The sequence below is a fragment of the Sapajus apella genome, unplaced genomic scaffold (genome assembly GCF_009761245.1).
Source record: "Sapajus apella isolate SASKATOON/1434 unplaced genomic scaffold, GSC_monkey_1.0 scaffold126, whole genome shotgun sequence".
NCBI classification, from domain to species: domain Eukaryota; kingdom Metazoa; phylum Chordata; class Mammalia; order Primates; family Cebidae; genus Sapajus; species Sapajus apella.
In genome coordinates this window covers 2,270,009-2,287,375 of record NW_022437066.1, presented here as the reverse complement: position 1 = coordinate 2,287,375, position 17,367 = coordinate 2,270,009, and the positions used below count along the sequence as shown (strand labels likewise).

At 61.9% G+C, this 17,367-nt stretch overlaps 1 protein-coding gene across 1 annotated transcript in view; it reads left to right on the top strand.

Annotated features, from left to right (window-relative positions):
- KCNT1 (potassium sodium-activated channel subfamily T member 1) overlaps positions 1-12,420 on the top strand; it is a 51,849-nt gene extending 39,429 nt beyond the window's left edge. The window contains 9 exon segments of the mRNA XM_032261924.1: positions 180-291; positions 3,575-3,676; positions 4,051-4,134; positions 4,286-4,414; positions 4,773-4,793; positions 5,606-5,930; positions 7,426-7,488; positions 11,048-11,132; positions 11,289-12,420. Coding sequence (XP_032117815.1) covers positions 180-291; positions 3,575-3,676; positions 4,051-4,134; positions 4,286-4,414; positions 4,773-4,793; positions 5,606-5,930; positions 7,426-7,488; positions 11,048-11,132; positions 11,289-11,409 — 1,042 coding nt within the window. The 3' untranslated portion in view covers positions 11,410-12,420.
- The last annotated feature ends 4,947 nt before the right edge of the window (positions 12,421-17,367 follow it).

The following is a 17,367-nucleotide window of genomic DNA, read 5'->3' as shown; positions in this document are numbered from 1 at the left end:
AGCCGTGACCATGGCCCCCACCCTGACACCCCCACAGCCACGACTACAGCCCCCACCCTACGACCCCCTACGGATATGGGTCCCCACCCTGAGACCCTCACAGCCACAGTCATGGGTCCCACTCTGAGACCCCTCCAACCATGATGGTGGCCCTGCCCTGAGCCTCCTGCCTTCCCCAGGCTCTTTCCCAGCCTCAGCATCACCACGGAGCTCACCCACCCTTCCAACATGCGCTTCATGCAGTTCCGTGCCAAGGACAGCTACTCTCTGGCTCTTTCCAAACTAGAAAAGGTGAGCAGCCCTGCCCTGTGCCAGCTGCCACCCCAGGAGCCTAGAACAAGTGGGAGAGAAGGGGCTCGGGGAAAGGGGGACGGTGCCACGGGAGGCTGGGCTCCGGCCCCCTCCTGCTGGGAAGGTCAGGAGAGGAGGTGGGGGCCCAGCATGGACAGGATCCTCTTGCTAGTGGAGCCAGGAGATGAGCAGGGTGCTTCCCTGACCGTGTGTGGAGCACTGGGAATGTGGCCCGGAGCAGCCCTCCATCTCCCTGAGCAGGGACCAGGCCTGGCTGTGTCTAGAGGCCAAGGCCACCTGTTCTGGGATGGTGAGTTGGTCAGAACCCCCGTGGGGAGCCCTCAGATCTGTGGTTGTAGAGGGTGGCCAGCAGCTCTTAGTACAAATAGCGCACATGGCTGCGCTGTTCCAGACTCCTCCACTCCCCTGGTCACTACGCCCGACCTTGAAACGGGTTTCTTGTAAGCACTGCCTCCTAGTACTGACGCGGGACCGGGGGCCTGAGAGGGAAGGGGCCTGCCCTAGGTCGCAAGGCAGAGAAAGTGACAGCTGGAATCGGCTTTCTGCCCCTGCGGCTCTGTGAAGGGTACCAACCTGGGTCGGCTGTGGAACCCAAGGGCACAGGCACCCAGGGCTGCAGAGGGCACGGCCACTGTTGCCATTGCCTTGATGTTTGGCTGACCCCAACCCACACCCATCCTACCTGTTCAGGCCAGGGCAGCACCACCTTGTCCACATGGGGGCCGGTGCCCAGGCTGCCCTAGGCTGAGAGCAGGGAGGGGGCATGCCGCATCAGGGAGACTTGGGCCACCTTGGTCAGGAGCAGCAAACCCCAAGCTCACCTGGGCTGAAGTCCTCGTCGGCAGGCTGCTGGGCCTGCATGGCCGGCGGAGCGTGATGCTGTGGAGGCCCCACGGAGCCAGGGCAGGCCTGACCACCGACACCAGCAGAGGACACACACTGGCACTCCCTGTGACACAGACACAGCTTTGTCCCATCTGAACCTGATGGAGAGTGAAACTGGGTTCCAGCCAGTGGACTGAGAGCCTGTGGGGAGCCTGGAGTCAGTTCTGCCTGCCCCAGAAAGGTGGGAGGATGCCAGGCTGGACCGGCCCCCAGGCCCACAGGGGCTCCTGCCTCCGCGGTATCAGCCTGAGGTGTAGGGGGACAGCTGGTCTCGCCACAGGAGAGGGCTCTGTCTACATTGCCCGCTGCCCGAGCCCACCCTGCCCAGCATTGGGAGCACCTAGCCCTGATCCCCAGTGCAGCTGGCAGAGTGGTGCTCTCTGCAGCTCGAACCACGGGAGGGAGGAAGTTTGCCTCTGCAGTCCCAGCGTGCTGGGATTCCATGTTCAGGTGCCGTGCCACTCCCCAGTGCTGGAAGGACTCTGGATCTGGAAGACTGAGTCTGCCCCGGCGTGGATAGGGATGCTGCATGGGTTGAGGCAGCCAGCCTGACGTGGCTCCTTCAGCCTCAGCCTCACACCTGTCTCCCATGAGGCAGCTTGAAGGTTGAGTCAAGCACGCTCCTGCCCCCTTTCCCGCCAGGCAGACATCACCAATCACCCACCCTCTGCCCCGGCGTGGGACCCCAGCTCCTTCCCCAGCTTCGCCTCCACCAGTGCCCAATGCTGCCAGGGCGGGAGCAGCCAGCTCTCCATCTCAGGGCACTGAACAGTCCTGGACCCCGGTCATGTGATTCCATGGCAATCACATGGGGACAGGCAATCAGCTGTGCTGGGGACCAGGGCTAGGGACCCAGGGAGAGGTCAGGACGTCAGCAAAGCCCCCAGAGCAGCCATGGTCTTCTCTGGACTGACGTAGTGCTGGGGTCCTTGTGGGACAGACACCCTGGGCCCTGGGCAGGGCCAGGCATATACAGAGACCTGGGGTCAAGGGAGGAGAGGACACCGTGGACCATCTGACCCATCACCTCTGGAGATGCTGGGATCCATCTCCCTGGCACGCAAGGAGCCTGTAGAGGGCACGAGGGGCCATGTCTTCCCCAGCCTGGGTGGCCTTGGCCCCGGCTCCCCCTTGGGACACTCTCCCATGGGACTCCCTCCCGTGGGACTCCCTCTTGGGTCTGACAGGCCAGCACACAGTGACCTGCTTCCAACGGGGGCACCTGTGGCAGCTCCAGACCCTTTTTTTGTTTTTTGAGAGTCTCACTCTGTCGCCAGGCTGGAGTGCAGTGGCGCAATCTCGGCTCACTGCAACCTCCGCCTCCCCGGTTCAAGAGAGTCTCCTGCCGCCGCCTCCCAAGTAGCTGTGATTACAGGTGCACACCACCACGCTCAGCTAATTTTTGTATTTTTAGCAGAGACAGGGTTTCACCTTCTTGGCCAGGCTGGTCTCAAACTCCTGACCTCAGATGATTCGCCCGCCTCAGCCTCCCAAAGCGCTGGGATTATAGGTGTGAGCCACCGTGCCCAGCTGAAGAATGGCCCGAGAGATGGCCACGGCTGAGTCCAGAGCCTGAGGATGTACCACCTCACATGGCAAAAGGAACTCTGCAGACAGGATGAAGTCAAGGGCCTCGAGATGGGAGATCCCCCGGGAGCATCGGCGGGTTCACGCTGTCAGGGCCCTTCTAGGGAGAGGCCAGAGGGTCCCGGTCCCATGAGGAGAAGCTACGCAGCCAGCTCAGAAGAGGGAGGAGAAGCCACAAGCCAAGGCCAGCGCCTCCAGGAGCTGGAAAAGGCACGAGAAGGAGCCCTGCCCGGGCCTGAATGCAGCCGAAGACTCACTCTAAACTTCCGACTCCAGAACCAGGAGGGAAGAGTCTGGTGTCGATTTAGCTGCTAAGTTTGCGGTCATTTGATACGGGAGCCCCAGGAAGCTCACACAGCGGGCCCATTGTGAGCCTGGTGCCCGGACAGGGAGGCCAAGGACGGCAGGCAGCCCGATGCTCCTCCTCAGCCCAGGCCACGTGCCCTTGGACACCACTTAGCAAACATCAGGGCAGGAGAGGATTGGCAGGATTCGGAATTTCCGGATGGCAAGAGCAGGGCTCTCGACCAAGCACAGCACCCGGGGTGTCCGCCGGGAACCCACCTTTCTCTCATCATAGCCCCGCAGCCTACTCTCTGGCCCTGAGTGCGTCTGGAAAGACACAGCTGCTTGAGGCTTGCTGGTGTGTGTACATGTGGAGACACACACTGCACACGCCATGCACACATGCACGCACACACACAGTGCACACATGCCCTTACCCCTGTGGCTGCTGTGTCACTGCAGGGACCTTGGTACCAGCCTACCTGAGGCCCCTCTTTTCCCACAGAGGGAGCGAGAGAATGGCTCCAACCTGGCCTTCATGTTCCGCCTGCCGTTCGCCGCCGGCCGCGTCTTCAGCATCAGCATGTTGGACACGCTGCTTTACCAGGTCAGCTGGGCGGTGGCAGCAGGAGGGTGGCGCCTGGGTGGGACCCCGTTATGCCCTCGGCGCTGCAGCCTGGTCCCCGTTCTGAGCGATATGCCTCCCTCTGAACGACCTTCCCTGGATTCCATGGAGGCCCCTGGGCCCTGTCCTTGTCCTGGGGATTTCTGGGCCCTTTTTGACCTGTGGGTGCTTGGCAAGTAACTTTCCTTAGAAAAGGCCTCCCTGTGGGTCACACGGTGCTCGGGGACCTGGGGACTTGTATGTGTGTGCAAGGTACGGAGGGCCCGTGGCCAGTGGGGTGTGGACCTGCATCCCACATGATGCCCACGTGCCTTGCTCTGGCTCCTTCCCTCCCTCCCTCCCTCCCTCCCCGGCAGTCCTTCGTGAAGGACTACATGATCACCATCACACGGCTGCTGCTGGGTCTGGACACCACACCGGGCTCTGGCTACCTCTGTGCCGTAAGTGCCCCTGCCGGTCTGGGCTGGGCTGGGGATGTGCTGGGCTGTCCCAAGCCAGTGGGTGGGCACCCACCCCTGATGAAGGCAGCCCGGAGGCTCTGGGTGCTGCCACCTGCCCAGGGCTGGCTGGCTCAGGGCTCCTGCACTGCAGATGAAAATCACCGAGGGCGACCTGTGGATTCGCACCTACGGCCGCCTCTTCCAGAAGCTCTGCTCCTCCAGCGCCGAGATCCCCATCGGCATCTACAGGACGGAGAGCCACGTCTTCTCCACCTCAGAGGTTCTGGGCAGCCCGGGGGCTGGGACTGGTGGCCCCATTGCCCTGTGTGACTCACGCCATCCCTACCTTCGGTGCTGGGGACATGGGCTAGATCAGCTTTGCCATTGCCAGCAGCTCTTTCCATCTGGCCCCGGCGCCCATACTTGGTGCTTCCAGCTGGGGCAGCCGTGACCCCAACCGGGGGCAGAGAAGGTCAGGGGAGGCTTGAGGAAGCACATGGGCAGGCCCATGGTGCAGCCCACACAGCGGGCACCCTGCCTGCCAGCCCTACGCATGTTCCGGGCAGACCACAGGCAGAGGCGGTGTGGGGGGCAGGGTGCGTCCACAGGCCCCAGACTGTGCCTGGTTTCCTTTGCAGCCCCACGATCTCAGAGCCCAGGTAAGCGACCCCTCCGTGCCCACGCAGCCTCTTCCAAACACCAGTGCATCCCAGAGAGAAGCCTGCCAGGCCCTACCCACCCACGGGGCCCTGGGGAAGCCAAGACAGGAGTGGGTCCCACATGGATATGTTGGGCCCAGCACAGCTCAGAGAGGGTGCTTGACAGTCACTCCCTTCTGCACTGGTGGCAGGGAACTGAGGCCTGGGGGGAGTTGCCTATGAGTTTGGACGCAGGCAACTGTGTCTGCCCCTCTCAGGCCCAGCCCTGGCTCCCCCAGGCCCCACCAAGGCAGGCATCCCCCATGGCCATCTGGCCTGATGATCCAGCCTCCCAGGCTTTTCTGAAGGTGCCGCCCAGATGGGGGGCCCCACCTCTCCCCAGCACCCCATACCTCTCAGGCCCTTGTACCCCACATCCCACATTCTGCCCGCTCCAGGCCTCTGAAAGTTTTGTTTACAAGAGGGACCGTGGCCCATCTGCAGATGGAGAAATTGATGAACAGAGGGGGTGGATCCCCAGGGCAAGGCCAGGATGTGCTGGGGTCCAGATGGGTCCCCAGCCAGAACCACAGAAATAGCCCAGAGAGGTGAAGGGCGCTGGTGAATCCCATGACCAGGGTGGGACGGGGGGTAGCCCGGAGGCCTGGGCTCAGGAGGAACCCTCGGACCAGGTGCATTCTCCCCAGAGGAGGAAGGTGCATGCACCCCTGGGGTCTGTCCTCTTCCCGACACCCCAGCCGCCCCCACGCAGGTCCCCATGCCCCAGAGCCCACACCCCCTCCCTGCCGCCTCACCCCTCCCCTCCTGCCCAGTCCCAGATCTCAGTGAACATGGAGGACTGTGAGGACACGCGGGAAGTGAAGGGGCCCTGGGGCGCGCGCACTGGCACCGGAGGCAGCTCCCACAGCCGCCACATGGGCGGCGGCGACCCCGCGGAGCACCCGCTGCTGCGGCACAAGAGCCTGCAGTGGGCGCGGAGGCTGAGCCGCAGGGGACCCAAGCAGGCGGGCCGGGCGGCGGCCGCGGAGTGGATCAGCCAGCAGCGCCTCAGCCTGTACCGGCGCTCCGAGCGCCAGGAGCTCTCTGAGCTGGTGAAGAACCGCATGAAGCACCTGGGGCTGCCCACCACCGGCTACGGTAAGGACGCCCGGCCCGGGTGCGGGCGGCACAGACAGACGGGGCCAGGGTCGGGCCACAGCCAGGAACAGTCGGCTGCAGCATCCCGGGGCCAGGCCGTCCTCCTGCCTGTCTGTCGGCCTTTCCAGCTGCACTCTGCCGGCTCCTCCTGGGGGGCCAGCTGTGGGCACCACCACCACGGCCCCAGCAGAGACCCTGTGCAGAGGAGGGTGGAGGAGGGGCGTGGCCACAGCCCACCCCAGTGCTGGGGGCACAGGACCTGGCAGCATCCTTGGTGCTGAGCCCTGTGGGGAGGCGCCCGTTCCCACTGCCCTGGGGCCTCAGTTTCCCTCTCTACTAAATGGGAGCTGGCTGAGCCCTTCAGGGGAGCCAGCTGTCGGGTGCAGAGGGCCAGGCTGGGCTCCCCAAGTCAAGAGTGTCCATGATGGGACAGCCGGCTGCAGCCGGTCCTGCCAGACATGGAATACCCAGGGCCCCTGAGTTCTCACAGAGGTTGTGGGAGCCCGAGCCCTCCCAGCAGTCAGTGTGGAGGGGACCTTGTCTTTGAGGTAACAGCTGGGTGAATGGCCCATGCCAGGACACACCTCCGTCCGCCATGGCCCGCTGCCATTCCCATAGCACATCCCCCCTCCTGCTGCTCAGGGAGCCTGGCATCTGTCTCCAGCAGCAGATCTGTGCAGCCCCTCTCTCTGCGCCTTGTGGTGGGAAATGTGCTTGGGCCACAGGTGCCATGCCTGCATGGAGGGAAGCTCATCCCCTCCCTCACTCTAGAGACGCTACCTCCGTTGATGAGACCACAGGCCCCAGCTCCCCTACACTGGGCTGCTCCCTGGTGACGCCCACCCCTGGGCTGCATCAAGGCTTTGCCCTCTCTTTGGTTCCATCTCGGGGACCTGCCCAGTGCTTAGGGCTGCCTCTGTCCTGTTGGGGTGTCAGGTCTCCCAACCCTGCCTCCTGCGTCTATCACCTGGGTCAGGGGCCTTGACTCCCCCGAGCAGAGTCCAGGGCTCAGGGCTAGCCCGGGAGCTGCCCACGGGTCACTGGGCTGGACTGTCTGCCCGAAGGAGACTCAAAGGCCAGGGTTTGGGGAACAGGTGGCCCATGAAGACCCGTCCCGGCCCCAGCCCTGTGCATGTTGTGAAAGGCGTCCCCATCTCCCCTCCTAGAAGCTTCCCTCCGTCCCCACAGCGTCCCTGTCCCGGGAGGGACTCCTGAGGCTGAGAGGGGTGCCCAGCATTCACTTTCATGTTCCCCCGTGATGGGAGAGGATGATCCAGCCCAGTCCGGCGCCCCCAGAGCTTGGCAAGGGAGGAGCAACTGCCTTTCTGGTGACCAACTCGCTTCCGGTGGCCAGCACTGGCTGCAGGTCCTGGGGTGGCCGGCCGCCCGCGCAGCTGCCCCCACACCCTCCCGCTGTGCCGCCCGCCCGCGCCTCGCTTGCTGACTGACTCTCTCTCTCTGTTTCTGTCTGTGCCTCTTTCTGTGTGTTCTGTAGAGGACGTAGCAAATTTAACAGCCAGTGATGTCATGAATCGGGTAAACCTGGGATATTTGCAAGGTAATTCTGCTCTGGCGGGCCCTGTACTGCGCCATGGGGCTCGCCAACCCTTCGCCACTGGCAGCCTTCTGCGCCATCCCAGCCAGGCAGGTGCACAGGAGCTGTGAGAGCAGGTCCCAGCTGTCAGCCAAGGTAGCCCTGTTGGGCGAGGCCTCACACATCCAGAGTGTCCCCTGGCTGGGTGCTGAGGACGGGCCTGAGGCTGAGGTCTGGGGCTCATGCTGGTCAGGGTGCTGCTGGCCACCAGGCAGGGTGGAGACTGCCCAGCTTGGGGCTCACCCAGTGGTGCTGCTGCTTTGCTGTTTCAGATGAGCCCTGAGGGGACTGGTGGGACACCTGGCCCACAGCCAGCCCCTCCCTGTGGCCGGCCCCATGAGAGGTCTGAGGACCCTAAGCTTCCCTGTTCTTGGGAAGCACCCAGATGGCCCCAAGCCGGGGCCCCAGGAGGAGCTCAGTGAAGCCTGGGCTGGACGCAGGGTGGGGATTCCAAGCCACGGGTCCATATCCTGTCCTGGGTGCTCAGAACCCCATTTCTTCCAAACACATGCTGCATCCCATCAGTGCTCAGAGCAGTCTGGGCCGCTCCTAGGGGGTCCTGGCAGCCTCGGGAACTCAGAGCTTGCACCTGCTGCCCCCCTCCCTACAGGGTAACCTGGGAGCTTGAAAGGCCTCCTGAGCCCACGCAGGTGTCAGCTCGGGAGGGACCTGTGTGGCAGGATGGCCGTGCATGCAGCTGGAGGCAGGCCCAGGCCCAGGGCAGCCATGGAAGTAAAGCTCCAGCCTCTCTCCCGGGTCTGTGCTTTTCCCTGTGATGGCGTTCAGGGAAGTCCCTGGCTCTGCTGGGTACCGTGGGGCTCGGATCCACACCTAGTGGCATTCATTAGCGGGATGCACCGTCCCCTGCTCCCCACGCCCACAGTGCGGCTTCCGGCAGCTCCTGCTGTGCTCCAGGGCAGGCGAGGCCACAGCGGGCTTGGGGCGACAGCTCACAGGACCCATTGGGCGGGCATTTCCTGAGCTCAGCCTACGTGCCCGGCAGGGTGAGGGTGCCGGGGCTATGGGGCTACACACCCGTGTTTGGATTCAAGCAGAGCCCAGGCCAGGGCACAGAACAGGGAGAGTCATGCTCTGTGGGGGGAGGATGGGCAGCATCTTGAGGCCCCTCCAGCATGCAGCCCCCACCCCGCACGCAATGGGCGGAGCCGGCCCAGCCCCGATACGCGCAGAAACACCTCTTTGTACCTTCCTCGTGGCCGCCCTGGGGGAGGCCCTAGTTACCCCATTTATAGAGAAGGAAACTGAGGCTCGGGTCAGGTAGCTCTGGCCCAGTGTGGGGGATTCAGGCAGGAGTGATCGTGGATGCCAGTGGCCATGGGGTCTGGAAGCTCTGGGAGCTGCAGGGTTAGGACGGGGTCTGGAAGGCAGAGTTCCCACTGAGGCCTGGAGTGAGGGTCTGGCTGGAGGAGTCAGATAGCCCTGGGGACCAGGAGTGAGGTGGCCCTGCTCCAGGACATTCTCCAGAAGAGCCAAAGCCATCCCCGGGCACACCTGCTGCCTGCCTTTACCAAGCACAGTGGACACTCAAAGCTAGACCTCTGTGCCCACCCTGGGCAGCCAGGGCCAGTGCCACGTGACTGACCACAACCCAGCCCCTAGCACTGCAGCTGGGGCCCGGTGTCCCCACCCCCCGCCGCGCCCAGCCCAGCCTGGCTCAGCCCAGCTACGAGCTCTACTCACGTCAGAAGCATGTGGTCCCGGCGCCCCAGGGGGACAAGCTGGGGCCTGGGGGCTGGTCTGTGCCTGCCAGAGTGAAACGAGCTGGTGGCCCCTTGTTCTCGGTGTCCCACCGTGTGCTCATCATGAAGCCAGTCAGGCAGCTCTGGTGGCGGGGGGGCGGGCAGGGTCCCAAGAACCTATGAGAGCCGCCTGCCCCACCCACTGCTGCCCCCTTCCTGTGACACCTGCTGTACGGCCACCCCAGAGGTGTGTGCAGGCACCCGGGTGTGGTGGGAGGGTGTACCTCCCTGCACAGCCCCAGCATGAGGCCCCTGGGCCTCCACCAAAGGCCTGGGGAAGTCCCTAACCTGGGCTTTGGGAAAAGAGCAAGAGGGCTGTGAGGGGCAGGTGTCAGGCCGTCCTGTCCCCCAGGCATGGACACAGGAGCTGGCACCAAGTGACCCACGCGGGGTGCGAAAGGCCCAAGGCAGAGCTGGTCTCCTGGCCAGAGCTGCCCAGTTGGCCCCAAGTCCGAGTCTGTGCCCTGCCTCCCGGGCAGCCGCTGTGCTCACAGGGGGAAGGCCGAAGCCCCCACAGCAGGGGGACTGGCATGGCCCCCGCCTGGCTGGGCAGCCAGCAACCTCCCGACTTTTCCTTTCACAGGGGCCATAGTGAGGCTGTCCCAAGGGAGAGGATGGGCAGAGAGAAGGGAATGGCAGTAGCCAGGATGGAGGTTGCCCAGGGCAAGGCTCCCTGAAGTTAATTGTCCTGGGTCACCTTTGTTCTCTGTCCGTGGAGCCTGGAACAGGAGACAGGAGGTTCCCTTAGACACTATCAGATGGGTAAACGGAGGCCAGAGGCCCTCCTCCTCAGCCAGTGAACCCAGGGCCACTGATGGGATGCTGGCCTCTCAGCCTGCCCTGCTGGCCACACAGAGACTGAGATGACGGGGCGTGTTTCTCCAGAGCCATTCTCACCCCGTGAGCCAGATGCCAGGCTGTCTCCCACGAGGCAGGGGCCATGTTCTCAGAGGGATGAGCTGGGGCAGAGGTGTGCCCTGAGCTGATGCCACTCAGGACTCGAGTCCGAAGCAAAGGGCTGAGCACAGGAAGCAGGAGTGGCCGTCCAGGCCCGGGATGGCAGCACTGCAGGGGTCCTGCAGGAGGGGTAGGGCTGAGCAGCCTCCAGAGCCTGTGGTGGGTGTGGATGGGAGGACAGCGTGCAGGTGTGTGTGCAGGTGTGTATACAGGTGTGCATGCAGGTGTGTAGGGGTTTGCAGACAGCATGGATGTGGGGGGCTGTGGAGATATGTGCAGATACAAATGTGTGTGGCATTCAGAGGTGAAGATGGAAGAAGTATATAGGTGTGTGTTCAGGGCATGTGGGCGTGTACACAGGTGTGTGTATGGGGGTTGGGCGTGTAGTTCCGTGTGGATGGATCCAGATGTGTGCAGGTGGAGATGAAGGGGTGCATGGGAGGGGAATGGTGAACACACACCTGCCAGCGTGTGCTAGTGTGTGACCTACGTGGCAGGTGTGTGCGGGTATGCTCGGTGGCTCTGCTCAGAGCCACCCTTTGCGGTGATGCCACCTGGCACCAGGGTGGGGTACAGGTCAGAGCTGGCTCCCAGCTGCCCTCGTGGCTGCCCCCTGCCCAGTGTGGGGATGGGTTGGGGACAGGTGTCAGTCGGGCTCTGGCTGGGCTCACCAGGATGAGGCGCTGGAGCAGAACACTGAGGAAGGCCGGAAAGACAGCTCATTCTGGAGCTCCCACACCTCCGGGCCCCTGCAGAGCTGGGAGGGGCAGGGCTGGGGTGACATTTGCCCGGCTGTGTCCTTGCAGATGAGATGAACGACCACCAGAACACGCTCTCCTATGTCCTCATCAACCCTCCGCCCGACACGAGGCTGGAGCCCAATGACATTGTGTGAGTAGCACCTGCAGGCTGTGTGCAGATACCCTGGGCACCACATGGGCACTGGGGAGGCGGGGCCACAGGCACCACAGGAGGGCAGCTCAGAAGAGGGCTGGGCAGGGCCGCCCGGACCACACCCCCTCCAGGAGCCCCTCTGCCCTCCCACAGCTATCTCATCCGATCCGACCCCCTGGCTCACGTGGCCAGCAGCTCCCCGAGCCGGAAGAGCAGCTGCAGCCACAAGCTGTCATCCTGCAATCCCGCGACACGCGACGAGACCCAGCTCTGAGCCAGCCCTCCACGGAGCTCCGGCTGCCAGGCGGGGGAGTGGTGCCCTGCCCAGGGTCCTCAGGAAGGACGTGGAGGAACAAGGACACAGTGGCACTCGGGTGACCCTGGGATGCCACACTCTGCTCATGCGGCTCCCGGAACTCCACCCAGAAAGGAGGCCCTCATGCTGTGGGGGGAGGGCCAGCTTACCTCTGGGCACCTGCAGGCTGGTGGGGAGGGTTTTTTAACCTATTTTTACAAATCGATGAGTCCACGTCTCTTTACACAGATGTACCGCAACTCGTGACCAGGGCCGGTTGGGAGGGCAGCGCAGGGAATGGACACCCTGCAGGGCTGAGGCCAGGCTGTGTTAGAGGGTGGGGCTGGGGTGCATGGGGAGCGGGAGAGAACCCAGAACCCGGGAGCCCCACGTGGGCCACAGCCGACTCTGAGCCGGCCGGAGAGTTCACGGCCAAGCAACTTCCCTTCCCGCCAGCCAGGGCCTGGGGGCCAGGGTGCTGGTCTCCACTCTGCGGGCCGGGCGAGGGGCCCTCTGCTGTTTGCCGTCCTGAGCCCCTTCTGGAAGTTAGAAGCCTCGAAGGGCCCAGGGAAGCCGGGCATGTGTGAGGGGTGTGTCCCCAGGTCCCCAGACAGCCCTGCTGCCATGGGCCTTTCTGAACAGAAGCAGGAGAGCTGCTTTCTCTACTTCGCACTGAACTTCTCCAGCTCCTGCGTCTGGGGGACGTTGGGCGCACAGATGGTGCATTTCCATGGACCATTTTATACCCTTTTAAAGCAAAGCCTCGTTTTCTAAACCCCGACCTGTGAAGCACAATTAAGCCTCCGGGCTGGGCTGTGTGGACGGAGGATCTCAGCAAGGGGAATCCCAGCGGCGGCTGACAGCAGGAGCCGCCCTGCGTCCTTTGCTGCTGCATCCTTTACTGCTGGGTCCTTTGCTGCTGGGTCCTGACTGATTTGTGTGGTCAGCGCTGGGACCGTCTATTAAACGGACGCATTTTGGAGGCACGAAGTTATAAGTTGTCTCGCTCATGGTTCCAAGCTCTCTCCCCTCCCAGCCACCCCATTTTAGGGTTAGAAACACCTGCTGGGGCCTCCCACCCCAACCTCACAGGCAAGCCCCTGTCCCCCAGCTAGGCCAGGACGGCCCTTCCCAAAATCAGGACCCAAATTGTATTTAGCCATTGGTGACGGCATCCTTGTAGCCAGGAAAGCTGCCTGGTGGTGGAGGTCCCAGAGTCCAGGAGGGCTCTCTGGTGTGCTGCCCATCAGCCTCACCTCTGTAGCCAGGCATGGCCCTGGGATCAGCACAGAGGCCCCAGGCTCTGCCCGCAGTGGCACAGAACTCCTGAGGCCAGCGGCTACTAGGGATCCCCTACACGGGGTGTCAGGGCTGCCCCAGGTGGGGAACGTGTGCGTGCCTCACCATGTTCATTTCAGGGTACCCCAAGAGGCTGATGGAGACAGACCAAAAGGCCAAGGCGCAGCCCCTCCCTGGTGTCAGGGCAGACACCGCAGCTGCTGGAGAGGCCAGCCTGGCCACACAACTAGCCAGCCCTCACTCCCGGCCTTCCAGGACCCCCCTGCTCAGAAGGCGCCCACTAGCCCTCGGTGGGGGACAGAGCTGGACGTGGGTGGTCACAAAGAGGCTGTGTGGATTCGGGGGGCAGACAGTCCCAGGACCTTGATGGAGTGGCAAGGGCCTGTCCCAGCAGGGCTTGTGGTCTGTCAGGCCCCGGGGATCCAACTGGCGAGCTCGTCCTCCCCTGCAGTCCCCCTGCAGCAGGCTGGCCCAAGCCTGCCCGACCTGGGCGGCCTCTCATGTCACCCAAACCCTGGCCCCCAGGAGAGGGGGGCTGCAAGTGCCTGAAGGGGAGGGGAGGGGGGAGAAAAGCCACCCTGGCTGCTGGGACAGGAGGGTCACCTTGATCTCCATCCGGTTAGGGCTGCAGCCTCCCCCCCAGCCCCACACTGGGAAGAGCTGGCCTCTAGGAGGCACTGAGGGGCAGTCCCGTGACTTGTTGGGGATTGACTTACGATGTGGATGGTGTCCCCAGAGTCCACCTCCGCGATGCCAGCAGGCATCTTCACCTTTGAGCCTCTCTCCAAGGCTGAGTGGAGTCCCCCAAAGAGGGTGGGGGCTTGCTGCCCAGGAGAGGCTGGGTGGGCACCTTTGGGCCTCTGAAAACACAAGAGGTCCATTCCCTCCTGCATGTCTGCTGCCACGGCACCATTCTCATAATCTCCAGTAGCGAGGTCACTTCCGGCCCAACCCTGGACTTCCGAGGGGGAGGTGCGCATTCCCTGCACCTTCACTAACCACAGAGGATGCCAGGCCCTGGGCCTCCTGCTCTGCCTGGACAGAGCTCATGTGGGCAGCTGTGGACGCAGGCGGCACCCAGTGCCCAGTGGCCTGTGACTTCTCCCGTGGGTAAGGCTGGGAGCCAGGGGCTGGAATCAGGCTGGTCTGTGACTGTGAGATGCCAGCTCCCAGCCCAGTAAAAGCTGTGCGCAGCATCTGGAACGTCTGCGCTCTGCCTTGGCCTCCATGGTCTTCATCTCCAGGTTTAGGGAGCACCTGGGGTGCCTCTCAGCTTGTCCCGGGCCCACTCATCAACACCCCCGGCTTACGCAGTCGTGACATCAGGAAGGTGGGTCCCCGCTCCCCCAGCTGTCCTCGTTCACCATCGTGTCTCCCAGCCGCATGTCCTGCTGACCCATGCAAGGTCCCCGTGCAAAGCCTACACCAAGCAAAGCAGGATCTGAGCAAAGGTTGCAGAACTGCATTCCGTGTCATCACCGCCCAGAATGAGCTAACAGGATTTTTTTAATGCTTTACAGGTTTTGAAACATACAAAATTAGTGAGAAACCTGCTATTTTCCTTATTCCTGACTCATCTAACGGAAAACTGGGCAGGGCACAGGATCTCACACCTCTAATCTCAGCACTTTGGGAGGCCAAGGGGGGTGGATTGCTGGGGCCCAGGAGTTGTTTGTTTTGTTTTTAATTGAGACAGGGTCTTGCTCTGTTGCCAAGCTGGTGTGCAGTGGCACGATCTTGGCTCACAGCAACGTCTGCCACCCGGGTTCAAGCGATTCCCCTGCCTCAGCCTCCTATCTGGGACTACAGGTGTGCGCCACCATGCCCAGCTAACTTCTTATATTTTAGTAGAGATGGGGTTTCACCATGTTGGCCAGGATGGTCTTGATGTGACCTCGTGGTCCGCCCGCCTCGGCCTCCCAAACTGCTGGGATTACAGGCGTGAGCCATCATGCCTGGCCAAGCCCAGGAGTTTAAAATCAGCCTGGGTGACATGGCAAAACCTTGATGCTACCAAAAAATACAAAAAAATTAGCTAGACGTGGTGTCATGTGCCTGTATAGTCCCAGGTACCCAGGAGGCTGAGGAAGTTGGATCACCTGAGCCAGAGAGGAGTGAGCTGGACTGAACCACTGCACTCCAGCCTGGGTGGCCGAGTGAGACCCTGTCTCAAACAGAAAAAAGAAAAAACTGTTTGCTCAAAATCAGAATACCAACAGTGTATTGGGTGATGGCAGCTTATGGTCAAGTGAAATGTGTAAGAGCAGTGTTAGAAGGAACAGGCGGGAGGAAGCGGGTTGTCGGTTACAGGTTACCATGTGACCCATGAAGCAGCACCATGTAATTTACAGGTGGATTTGGATTAGATGCAAACTCTAGAGCAACCTCTAAAGTACATATCTTTCTATTTTTCTCTATATTAAAGTATAATTTATATGCTACTAAGGAAAAGACTATGGACTCAGCCAGGCATGGTGGCTCATACCTGTAATCCCAGCACTTTGGGAGGCTGAGGTGGGTGGATCACGAGGTCAGGAGTTCGAGGCCAGCCTGGCCAAGATGGTGAAACCCTGTCTCTACTCAAAATACAAAAATTAGCCGGGCATGGTGGTAGGCGCCTGTAGTCCCAGCTACTCTGGAGGCTGAGGCAGGAGAATTGCTTGAACCCGGGAAGTGGAGGTTGCAGTGAGCCAAGATCGTGCCACTGTACTCCAGCCTGGGCAACAGAGTAAGAAAAAAAAAAAAAAAGGCTATGGAATCATATAAAATGCTTAATTCAAACCAGAGAAAGCAGAAAAGAAAGGGAGACAGAAACTCAGACCAAGGGCAACAAATGGAAACAGTTACAAAGCGGTCGGTATTAATTCCATGAAACCAGTCACCACGTTAAATGTGAACGAATTGGTCTAAATACACCAATTAAAAGGCAGAGACTGGCTGGGCGAGGTGGCTCACGCCTGTAATTCCAGCACTTCAGGAGGCCGAGGCAGGCGGATCACCTGAGGTCAGGAGTTTGAGACCAGCCTGAAACACAGTGAAACCTCATCTCTACTAAAAATACAAAAACTAGCCGGGCATGGTGGCAGGTGGCTGTAATCCCAGCTACTCTGGAGGCTGAGGCAGGAGAATTGTTTGAACCCAGGAAGAGGAGGCTGCAGTGAGCCAAGATCACACCACTGCACTCCAGCCTGGGCTACAGAGCAAGACTCCATCTCAAAAAAAGAAAAACAGACAGACTGACAGTGGACTTTTTAAGTCCCTTCGTGACGGAGAGTCACATGAGCAGCACGCCAGCCCCAGCTTCAGCGGTCCTCAGCCCTGTCCACCCACTCTACCCCCGCACACACCTCAGGTCTGGATGTGTGTCCAGGCTGGAGTGTTTTTAAGTGACCCCTATATGGCACATTATTTTACAGCGAGCAGTGTGGTCAGCCAGCTCCCTGCAGCTGCAGCTCCTGAAGGGCCCCTGGGGACAGGAAGGTGTCCCGCTCAGCCAACAGGTGCTCGCTGCTGGAGAGGTCCAACCTGGTCAGGGGCGCAGGCCGCAAAAGGCACCCACAGCAAGTGGCACAGCTGTTGGAAGCCAGGAAGAGCTCCTTCAGGCTGGCACCTGCTTGAAGGTGGCAGGTGAGTGAGGCAGCTGCCTGAAGGCGCATGTACCTCACTCAGCGGGGTAACTGAGGCATGGCCTCTTCATGGCCTTGCCACCTGCCAGGGCATTGGCTACCATGATCAGCCCCTGCAGTGCCCCCAGGTCCCAGAAAGCTGCCATCTCTGCCCCACAGCTGCCTGGATGGTTGTGTGTGAGGATCGGGCTCCAGACGCCCCACACCTTGCATGGGTGGAAGGCACATAGCTGTGAAGGGCACTGAGACGCAGCTTCTGCAGAGCGAGGGCTTCTCCAGGAGCAGAGGAGTCAGGACTGAGGACCGAGGACGCTCAGAGAGCAGGCGGCCCAGCCTCTCCAGCTGCCCGGAGGCTGGCGGCTCCTCTTGCCCCGGCATTCCCGAAAGTGGGCAGGGTGCCACAGAGCATATGGGGTAGAATCCCATGGAGCCCCCAACTCACCTACTGCTGGCACTCCCAGCCTGCCCCAGAGGACCGCAGCCAGGAGCCCTCCTGGCCTCTCAGGAGCCCAGATCCCCAGGGGACTGGCAGCGGCTTGACCTGTCTGGTGAGCATGGCCAAGCCTCAGCCCCAACCCCCAAGCTCTGCACTCTCCCAGGATGTGGGCTCCCACCCAGCTGTCCCTGGGCCCTCAGCTCAGGCCTTCCTCTGGCACCACCTCCACACGTGAGCTCACGCCCCCTCTCTCTCTCTCTCTCTCTCTCTCTCTCTCTCTCTCTGTTCCCCTCTGCACAGCTGGGCTTCTCCAGCCTTCCCCGCATGCTGTCCTCTCTTGCTCACCCCACTCCAAGCGTTCCCCAAAACACACTCTGAGTCAGGCTGGCTCCTGGCCACTGAGCCCGAAGGGTGCCGCTGGGTCTCACCTCACTTGACCTCCACTGGACATTCACCCCTCCCGTCCTCCAAAGAGTCTGTCCCGGCCCTCCTGATCATCCGCTTACAGCCCCAGACTACTGAAGTTTGCCGGTGCTGACCCATCTACCAGCCCCTCCAGAAGCCCCTCCATCCCCA